General features: G+C 41.7%; 1 protein-coding gene across 2 annotated transcripts in view; it reads right to left on the bottom strand.

The window, feature by feature from the left end:
- Positions 1-10,742, bottom strand: part of AFAP1L1 (actin filament associated protein 1 like 1) — a 71,846-nt gene that overhangs the window by 2,951 nt on the left and 58,153 nt on the right. For both annotated transcript variants that reach the window (XM_068536163.1, XM_068536164.1), the window contains exons 16-18: positions 5,572-5,736; positions 2,995-3,173; positions 890-1,018 (exon numbers count right to left, since the gene is read on the bottom strand). In XM_068536163.1, the coding sequence (XP_068392264.1) occupies positions 890-1,018; positions 2,995-3,173; positions 5,572-5,736 (473 nt within the window). The remainder of the gene's footprint in view (positions 1-889; positions 1,019-2,994; positions 3,174-5,571; positions 5,737-10,742) is intronic.

Raw genomic sequence — 10,742 nt, 5'->3', positions numbered from 1 at the left:
TAATCATTCGTTTACATATTGTCTGTGGCTACTTTCCTGCTATGATGGCAGAGGTGACTTGTGAAAGGGACCATGTGTCCACAAAGCCGCAAATATTTACTGTCTGGCCCTTTCCTTTCCAGAAAAAGTTTGCTGATCTAGATGATCTGGCCTTCGGCTGGTTACTTCTCTAATCTCATGTCCTAATGCTCAGGTATTTGTTTTTCAGGTCTACACTTTCTTATCTGCAATTCTGAAATCCAGAGAGCTCTGAAACCAAAACATTTTTTAAGTGTTTTGGCACAAACTCATTTAGTGGCAAAAACTGACCTGAACTGACATGAGGCTGTTTGTAATCTATTTATTCAGTGTGGTGTGAATATTCATGTGTCTTGCTATAGAATTATCAATGTGTTTGCTTACAGAGTACCTCCTGAGAACTTGGGGTTTTTCATCATATATAGTATATGCACCATATTACCTTTCTAAAATTCAAGAAGTTCTGAAACACAAGTTTCAGAGATAGTACTGTGGACCAGTATCATGGAGTGAGCTATGGACTTGGAAGAGATGGATTTGCATCCCAGCTCTCTCACTGATGCCCTGCATAACCTTGGTCAAGTCCCTTCACTTAGTTTCCTCACCTACGAAATGGGGCCTTTCATGTCTCAAAACATATTGTAGGCTCAGAAACCAAAGCTTGTTAGAACTATGTGTTAAGAAAGAATAAGTAGGTTCTGAAGGAGATTTGAAGGTCTTGCCCTCTGAGCAAAGTTCATGAGTTTTACTGCATGGATATATTGGCAGTTCTCTGCCTTTCTCACTAGCTGACTTTTTGGTTCTTGGTGAGGTTCCATAGAAAGGAAGCTTTCAGATCTCTGAATTTTGATTAGCTGATCTATGGCCGTACCTTGGCTTTTTGTAGCACTCTTCCTTGGTTGGAGGTTACGATGGATGGGCTCCTCTTCCGCAGCTCAGAAACACAATTGACAGGGAGAGGTTGCTCTGGGGCATTGTTCTGGGGTTTATTTGCAGTTTCCTGTTGATGACAAGAAATAGTTACATAGGTGAGGTCTAGTGCTCGCTACTTACACCCAGCCTGCCCTCAAAAGAATGCAAGTAGAAGGCACTGTGCAAACATGTCAGCATCAGACAGGGTGAGGGCTAAAAGATACTTGAGGGCCTTGGAATAAAGTTAATGACTAAAATTACTAAAATTAAAATTACTGAACCCTCACTATGGACCAGGTTAGCTCATCTAGCCTTTTCAATCCTATAAAGCAGGTACTATTATTATGTTGTCCCATTTTACAGATAAGGAAAATGAGAAGGTCAAGTCACTGCTCAAGGCCAGAAGGCTGGTGAGTGAGACAGTTGGGATTCAAATCCCACAGTCCTGTCTCTTAACCTCTCTCCTGTATTCCTTCACATTTTCTACACTGCCTTTACTCATATTTTCCAGGTGATTGCTTAGTACCTTGCTGAATGTAGTTCCTTGAGTGTGACATACTAATGGCTAAGCCTGTAAGGAATTTAGAGAAGACTCTCTGTCTCCAAAGGCCATCACAAGGATCAAAAGTGGAGAGGAAAGCCCTGTGGCATGTGAACATCAGGGCATGCTGGTGGGAGGAAGCAGCTGGGATGAGGGAACCACTTCTACTCCTCCACCAGCCCTCTGTGTCTCTGGGAAGTTGTTTTGTCCCTAGCCCCTAAGCCCTTCTTCTGTAAATGAGGTTGGAAATGCCCCACGGAGTGGAAGAAACTGCTCTGGCTTTAGAGTCATGAGGTGTGGCCTGACCTTGGACAGCAATAGGAATACTGTTCCCAATGACAGCTCACATCAGACCAGTTATTTCATCTCTCTGAGTCTCCATTTCCTTGTGTAAAAGCAGGTATAACATTTATTCATTTGACAAACATTTATTGCACTTCTACTGTTTTTCAGATTCTGAAGGACTAGGGCTATAATGATAAACAAAACAGACATAGTCCAGTTCTTAATAAAAATACAATCTAGTGGGGGAGACAGAAAGTAAGGACATGAATATACTATATATACATGTATACATATACATATATTCACACACAAATTGTGGTTAAGTGCTATGAGGCAGAATAACAGATGGGACTGTTGTTAGTTTAGACCAGTGGTTCCCAAATGGGGGCAGTTTTGTCCTCCCAGGGGACATTTGGCAATTTCTGGAGACATTTTTGGTCGTCATAACTGGGCATGGAGCTACTGGCATCAAGTGGGTAGAGGCCAGGGATGCTACTAAATATCTTACAATGCACATGACAGTCCTACAAAAAATTATTGGCAGTAGTGCTGAGGTTGAGACACTGATACAGACTGAGGTCCGTGAAGTTCTCCCTGAGGACATCCCATTCAAGGTGATGGTTGCTGGGAGCATTAGAGATAATGGATTCAAAGCCCTGAGTACAGGGACTGGTACACTGGGGAACCTAGGAGAGGGCATGTGCCTGGTGGCTAAAGCAAGGCTCTGGAGTCAGACTTCCTGGGTTTGGGATCCTGTCTCCCACTTAACTGAGTGACCTTGAGCACGTAATGCAACATCTGAACCTTAGTTTCCTTGTCTGTCATATGGGGTGAATACACATAATACTACCTCATAGGACTGCTGCGAAGATTGTGTGAAATCATACAGGTTAAGATGCTGTACTGGCCTGTGGTAATTGAGCAATACAAGTTTGTTATTCTTATTCAGTATTGTATATTATTATTATCAATAACCCCAAGGCCACTTCTAAGATCACATTCAGGATAAAAAGTCAAATAGTAGTGCTTCAGTGGAGAGAACACAGGCCAGAGAACTTGCTCCAAGAGTCTCTTCATAGCTGTGCCACTTAATGGCATGTTTCCTCTCCTCTTAGGGCCTCAGCTTTCTCATTTGTAAATAAGCATAACTTCTACCCCCAAAGAATGATCATGAAGATCTGTAGCATATGAGGGGATTGAGGAGCAGCTGCCCCTGGTGCAAAAGGGAGGAGACTCACCCCGCTCTTGTTCTTGCTGTTCACGGAGAGCCCCAGGGCTGGGCCCCCTGCCAGGGACTGCTGCAAGCGCTCCTTCACAGCCACCAGCCGCAGCTCCAGGTCGATACGGCCCTCTTCCTTCGCCCTACACTGAGCTTCCAGGGTGGCCAAGGCCTCTTCCAGAGCTTTTAACTTTGCCCCTGTGTCCAAAGACATCTATGAGAAATAGCTGAGCCTGGTTTGGCCAGAAGCATCAGGGAGTTTGGCAGGGCCTCAGGCCCTAGTCTGCCTTCCCAGAGGGCCTTTCCAGGCCTCACTCCTTGTTAAGGGATGGACTTTGGACCTGGGGTTCCAGCTCCATGCAGGGGTGTGTGGTTTTTATCTGCCCAATACCCATTTCCCCATTCTCCTCTCATTCCCTGTAGTTTGGATGGGGATGACTTCACTCCTAGTTCAGGGGATTGGCACATAACTTAGACCTGGCCCATAATTATATCTCATTTTTTGGTCACAGTGGTTGGTTTAGGGATCAAAGCTGGTTCAATCAAAGTGAATCCCGAGGTGTTTATGGGGGCTATCGGGAAGAGAAGCCTCTCTGCTGGAGTGGCTGCACGGATTGGGTGACGGCTAGAGCTCTGTAGCCTTTATACCACCGTGAGGGGCAGAGAATGAAACCAATGTAGGGGAAGGCAGAAGCAAGAATTAGAGAAATATGTTTCCTGGTGACATCATTTAAGTCCCTGGACCCTGTTATATCTGATCACTTAAGTTTCCAATTACATTTTTCTTTTCATTTCTAAGCCAGTTTGACTTTGGTTTCTCTTACTTGTAACCAAGAATCATAACACAGGCTTTTTACATTGATCACAAGTTCCTGCTAGGATTTTGCTGCTTATTCAGTTTAAGCCAACAAACCTATATTAGGACCTTCTTCGTGCCAAGAGCTGTTTTGGATCTTACCACGTTTAAAGATTAGTTCCATTGTTTGTCCTGAGGAGGCTGCACTGGAGTGTTTTCTAGTAATGGTTGTTCTTTTCATTCATTTGTTCATTCATTCATTCATTCATTCATTCAGTAAATAGTTATTGAGTGCTTGCTAGGTACCAGGCACAGTTCTGTGCCCTTGGGATATATCAGTGAACAAAACAGGCAAAGATCTTTGCCCTTATTGAACTTACAATTGTGTGTGTGTGTGTGTGTGTGTGTGTGTGTGTGTGTGTGAGAGAGAGAGAGAGAGGGAGGGAGGGAGAGAAAACAATATAATAAATATAATAAATCTAAGATGTCAAAAACTGAAATGCTATAGAAAAAAACTGAGCAGGACAAGTTTGGACAGTCAAGTTGACCTGCTCCATACCCTAGTTCTGACTCTTAGAAAGTTCTTTATATTGAAACCAAACTGCCTTTTTTTTTTTTTTTAATAATTTTTTAAAAATTTATTTTATCTATTTTTGGCTGTGTTGGGTCTTTGTTGCTGCGTGCAGACTTTCTCTAGTTGTGACAAGTGGGGGCTACTCTTCATTGTGGTGCGCAGTCTTCTCATTGCGGTGGCTTCTCTTGTTGCAGAGCACGGGCTCTAGGTGCGCAGGCTTCAGTAGTTGTGGCACGTGGGCTCAGTAGTTGTGGCTCGCGGGCTCTAGAGCGCAGGCTCAGTAATTGTGGCACACGGGCTTAGTTGCTCTGCGGCATGTGGGATCTTCCCAGACCAGGGCTCGAACCCGTGTCCCCTGCATTGGCAGGTGGATTCTTAACCACTGAGCCACCAGGGAAGCCCAGAAACCAAACTGCCTTTATGTGCCTTCTTCCCATTGATTCTGGTTCCTAGCCACACAGAACAAGTCTTTAAGCCAGAACTTCTCAACCTGAGGCTCATGGACTCCCAGGCAATCTATGACTGGGGGCACAGGAGCTCCTGAAATTGTTTGCAACATTGTGATTTGTGGGGGTTTTCTCCCTTAGGAAAGGGTCCATAGGTTCCATCAGATTCTCATGGGGCTATGTGACCTTGGATGTATTCTTTATAAGGACAGGACCTCTGTTCCCTCCAGCATGTTCAGAAACCTCAGGCTGAAAGTGTGCTGAACTGCAGCTATACAGAGAATTCAACAGAAACACAGCAGAAAGTGGGGTGCAGAGGAACCCAGGGCACGGAGGGCCTGCAGAGGTCATGGTCCTGGATTTCAGAAGAGGATCCTGGTAAAGTGTCACCATCCATTATTCCCAGTACCTGAACCAATGTATCACACATTTGGGTGCTCAGTGCATATCTGTGAATGAATGAGTTAATGTCAGGTTCAAAATATCTCTTCCGTGATTCTAAGGCACACTCTGTTTTTCACATTTTAGCATTTCTAAAATCAGATCTCATTTTACCACATTAAGTGTACACATTTGTATACTTTTTCATCTTCTCACTCTAAAAGCAGTTATTAAATCAGTGGCACTTCCATTAGTCAGGAGAGAGGATGATGATGAGGAGGAGGAGGAGGAGGGGGAGGAGAAGCCCACCTATTCCTGGTAAGAAACCAGGTGGCAGATGCCAGGGGAGGTGTCAAGGATGAGACCCCCTTGTGCTCAGGACCACACCCACATAGATACCTGGGCTGTTCCGAATGGCTTCCTTTAGTTCCCTCTTTTCCTGCCGCAGTGCCATCAGCTCTGTCCGGATTGTCTCTTTCTCTTTCTCCAGCTTTTCTTTTTCTACCAGGTACCTCCTGGCATCCTCCTCAGCTCGGTTCTTACCGTACTTATATTGATGGGCACCTGCAGAGATAAGGCAGGAAAAGGCCCTCAATTCTGAGCTCTGGTGAGAGTATTTGGGTGGTGTTAGCTTCTCTCTCAGCCTCAATCTGTCTGTCTATAAAATGGGAATATTTAGGTCTATACCCCTGGATATATTTAGTGTGAAGGAGAGGAAACAAGGAGCCAAAGGGAGGCAGTAGTGCACAGGGATGAGGAGTAAGGGCTTTAGAACCAGACAAATCAAGGTCTGTGTTTTCTTTTGCCCTTTACTGGTTGTGTGACATCAGGCAAAGTGAATGTGGTGTTTTTGTGCCTTCCCCCTAGGCTTTACTTTCCTCACTTGTAAATGTGGGTATCAATCAAATTTACCTCTTGGCATTGTGATAAGGTTTAAAAGAGATAATTCATGAAAACTACTTAGTATAGTACCTGGCAAATAGTGCTTAGTAAATGTTAGATAATAATGTAAAACAAATTTTGTGATGCATACACACTTCGGTTTTAGAATTTTTTTAAAATAAATTTATTTTATTTGTTTATTTTCAGCTGCATTGGGTCTTTGTTGCTGTGCGTGGGCTTTATTTGTGGCGAGCGGGGGCTACTCTTTGTTGCCGTGCACAGGCTTCTCATTGCAGTGGCTTCTCTTGTTGCAGAGCACGGGCTCTAGGTGTGCGGGCTTCAGTAGTTGTGGCTCGTGGGCTCTAGATCTCAGGCTCAGTAGTTGTGGCGCACGGGCTTAGTTGCTCCGCGGCATGTGGGATCTTCCTGGACCAGGGCTCGAACCCATGTCCCCTGTATCGGCAGGCGGATTCTTAACCACTGCGCCACCAGCGAAGTCCCACACTTTGGTTTTAAAAGGGCATTTTTATAGTTAACTCTTGGTACACATAAGATAAAGAGACAGCTACATGTAACTCATCTACAGAGAATTGAGAACTGTGGCTAAAGTCAGGCATTGCCCATTTTATTACTGAGAAATGGGTGGGGGGAGAGAGGGACCCCATAGTCTACTGTAGGCTCTACACTATGGTGGACAACAGCTACAAATTATCATGGCAAAAATTTATTGACCATTTACTATATACTATGCTATTTATATGCATTTCTATTTAATCCTCACAAAACTCACTATTATTAGCTCTACTTTATTGTTGGGAAACTGAGGCACAAAGAGGTTAGGTCTCACTGCTAATTATGGAAGAGCCCAGGTTTGGACTCATGTCTGTCTAACTCCAGCGTCCATGCTATGCAATACTGCTTTAGCTTGGGCAAGGTCATAGTCCAACCTCTCAGTGAAAGTTTTATTTATATTTTTATGCTACAGACAGCCACACATAGTCCTTTGTAGGTGGGGTGTGGAGCGATTCCCATGGTTTGCTGATAATTGGGGGTCTTGTCTCTCCAGCTCTGTAGGGATTGCAGTGGTCACCCATGACCTATGCAAAAATCAGTTCCTGCTACAACTACCCTGCAATTCAAGCCTCATTATAAATAGAGCATGGAGGACAGAGAAGGGGACGCATGGCTCCCCGTACTTCCCAGTTACACAATGGCATCCCAAGGGAGTTGGCTCTCAGACTTTTGGATTTTATAGACTGGTAAAATAAAAATAAATAGGGATACCAACAAAGGGTTGTCACCATTATGTTGTATCGGATAAGGACCTTAAAACTACCAGTATTATTATTCCCACTATTTTCTATTTATTTTCTCTGTTAAAATAATACTTTAACATCCTGAGTTGGACACAAATGTACAATAAAGTAGTTGTTTATACTGAATAGCATTAACTTTATGAAAAACTTTATGCACTGTGCTTATTTTTCTCATTTCATTGCAGATGAGTAAAAACTTCCTTAGGGACCAAACCAGCAAGTAGACTCAGCTTTGGGAGCCATTACCCTGGTCCACCTTGATGTGTCAGCACAACAGAGGGCAGCTTACTTCATACCCAGCCCTGTAATGCTTGAGTCACTCAAATGGTGGTAAAGAGGCAAACTAGATTGTTTCTAATCGGTAAGTTTTAAGGAGCTACAATTCTGTGGGTCTTATAGCATTAGTGATAAAACAGAACTGCCCAAGCACCTTCCAGAAAAATCTGGGCCTCCATAATGAAGGAAAAAAGGAATATTTAGTGTCCAAGTTAGTAATGTAACTAATACATAAATGTTGTAGTATGTATCAGTACTTCATTCCTTTTTATTGGTGAATAATAGTCCAGGTGATCTTAGGGGGAAACCTTCCATTTTGTCTGATGAGAAGTCAGCTATTAATGTTATTGGGATCCTTTGTAAGTGATCAATTGATTTTCTCTTCTGCTTTCAAGATTTTCTTGTCTTTGGCTTTAGCATTTTGAGCGTGATGTGTCTTTCTTGGATCTCTTTGCCTTTATCCTACTGGAACTTCAGTGAGCTCCCTGGATATATAAATTAATGATTTCAATAAATTTGGCAACTTTTCAGCCATTATTTCTTTTAATATTTTTTATGCTCCTTTCACTTTCTTTTCTCCTTCTAATGCTCCCTTTATGCATATGTTAGTGCACTTAATGGTGCCTCATATTTCTCTGGGGCTCTGTTCATTTTTCTTTGTTCTTTTTTCTCTCTGTTAATTTGGAATGCATAATCTCTGTCGATCTATCTTCAGGTTTACTGATTCTTTTGCCAGTTCAAATGTACCCTTGAGCCATTTGATAGGACATTGTCATCTTCCTTTCCTTTCCTTTTTTTTTTATTAACTAAAGTTCATACTTTATTAGATTTACTTAGATTTTACCTGATGTCCTTTTTCTGTTGCAGAGCTACTACATTACATTTAGTCATTGTATCTCCATAGGCTCCTCTTGGCGGTGACATTTCTCAGATTTTTTTTTTCTCCCAGTTTTATTGAACTCATAATTGACATATAGCACTGTGTAAGTTTAAGGTATACTGCATAATGATTTGACCTACATACATCATAGAATGATCACCACAGTAAGTTTAGTGAACATCCATTATCTTGTATAGATACAAAATTAAAGAAATGGAAAAAAATTTTTTCCTTGTGATGAGAACTCGTAGAATTTGCTCTTTTCACTTACATATATTATGTACAGCAGTGTTAATTATATTTGTCATGTTGTGTATTGCATCCCTGGTATTTATTTATCTTGTAACTGGAAGTTTGTACCCTTTGACTACCTTCATCCAGTGTCCCTCTCTCTACCCCCTGCCTCTGGTAACCACAAATCTGATCTCTCTTCCTATAAGTTTGTTTGTTTTTGAACTGTATTTGACCTACCATATTATATGTTAGTTCCTGGTATACCTCATAGTGACTTGATATTTCTATACATTTAAAAATGATCACCATGATAAGTATAGTTACTATCTGTCACCATACAAAGATATTATGTAATTATTGACTATATTCCCTGCACTGTACATTTCATACCCATGACTCATTTATTTTATAGCAGGAAGTTTGTGCCTCTTAATCTCCCTCATCTTTCTCCTCCCCCCATTTTCCTCCCCTTTGACAACCACCTGTTTGTTCTCTGTATCTCTGACTCTGTTTCTGTTATGTTTGTTTTGTTTTTTAGATTCCACATATAAGTGAAATCATATGTATTTGTCTTTCTCTCTCTGACTCATTTCACTTAACATAGTACCCTCTAAGGCCATCCATGTTGTTGCAAATGGCAGATTTCATTCTTTTTAATGGCTGAGTAATATTCCATAGTATATATATATATGTCACATTTTCTTTATCCATTCATTTTTGTTTGTTTGTTTTTAAATTTTATTGGGGTATATTTGATTTACAATGTTGTATTAGTTTCAGGTGTATGGCAAAGTCATTCAGTTATACATATACATATATTAATTCTTTTTCAGATTCTTTTCTCATATAGGTTATCACAGAATATTGAGTAGAGTTCCCTGTGCTGTACAGTAGGTCCTTGTTGGTTATCTATCTTATATATAGTAGTGTGTCTATGTTAATCCCAAGCTCCTGATTCCCCCCCACCTCGCCCACCACATTTCCCCTTTGGTAACCATAAGTTTGTTTTTTGTTATCTGTAAGTCTGTTTCTGTTTTGTAGATAAGTTCATTTGTATCATTTTTTTAATAGTAATCTTTTATTTATTTATTTATTTATTTATTTATTTATTTATTTATTTTTGGCTGTGTTAGGTCTTCGTTTCTGTGCGAGGGCTTTCTCTGGTTGCGGCACGCGGGTCCACTCTTCATCGCGGTGCGCGGGCCTCTTCACTATCGTGGCCTCTCTTGTTGCGGAGCACAGGCTCCAGATGCGCAGGCTCAGTAGTTGTGGCTCATGGGCCTAGTTGCTCCGCAGCATGTGGTATCTTCCCAGAACAGGTATCGAACCCGTGTCCCCTGCATTAGCAGGCAGATTCTCAACCACTGTGCCACCAGGGAAGCCCCTGTATCATTTTCTAAAAATTAGATTCTACATATGAGTGATGTATGATATTTGTCTTTCTCTGTCTGACTTAATTCACCCAGTATGATAATCTCTAGATCCATCCATGTTGCTGCAAATGGCATTATTTCATTCTTTCTTATGGCTGAGTAATATTCCATTGTGTATATGTACTGCATCTTTTGTATCCATTCCTCTGTCAATGGACATTTAGGTTGCTTCCATGTCCTGGCTATTGTAAATAGTGCTGCACTGAACATTGGGGTGCATGTATCTTTTTGAATTATGGTTTTCTCCAGATATATACCCAGGAGTGGGATTGCTGGATTACATGGTAGTTCTATATGTTGTTTTTTAAGGAAACTCCGTACTGTTCTCCATAGTGGCTGTACCAATTTACATTCCCCCAACAGTGTACGAGGGTTCCCTTTTCTCTACACACTCTCCAGCATTTATTGTTTGTAGACTTTTTGATGATGGCCATTCTGACTGGTGTGAGGTGATACCTCACGGTAGTTTTGATTTGCATTTCTCTAACAATTAGCGATGTTGAGCATCATTTCATGTGCCTCTTGGCCATCTGTATGTCTTCTTTGGAG

Source organism: Eschrichtius robustus, chromosome 2 (assembly GCF_028021215.1).
Source record: "Eschrichtius robustus isolate mEscRob2 chromosome 2, mEscRob2.pri, whole genome shotgun sequence".
Taxonomy (NCBI): domain Eukaryota; kingdom Metazoa; phylum Chordata; class Mammalia; order Artiodactyla; family Eschrichtiidae; genus Eschrichtius; species Eschrichtius robustus.
The sequence above is the reverse complement of the archived record's forward strand: the minus strand, read 5'-3'. Positions and strand labels throughout refer to the sequence as shown.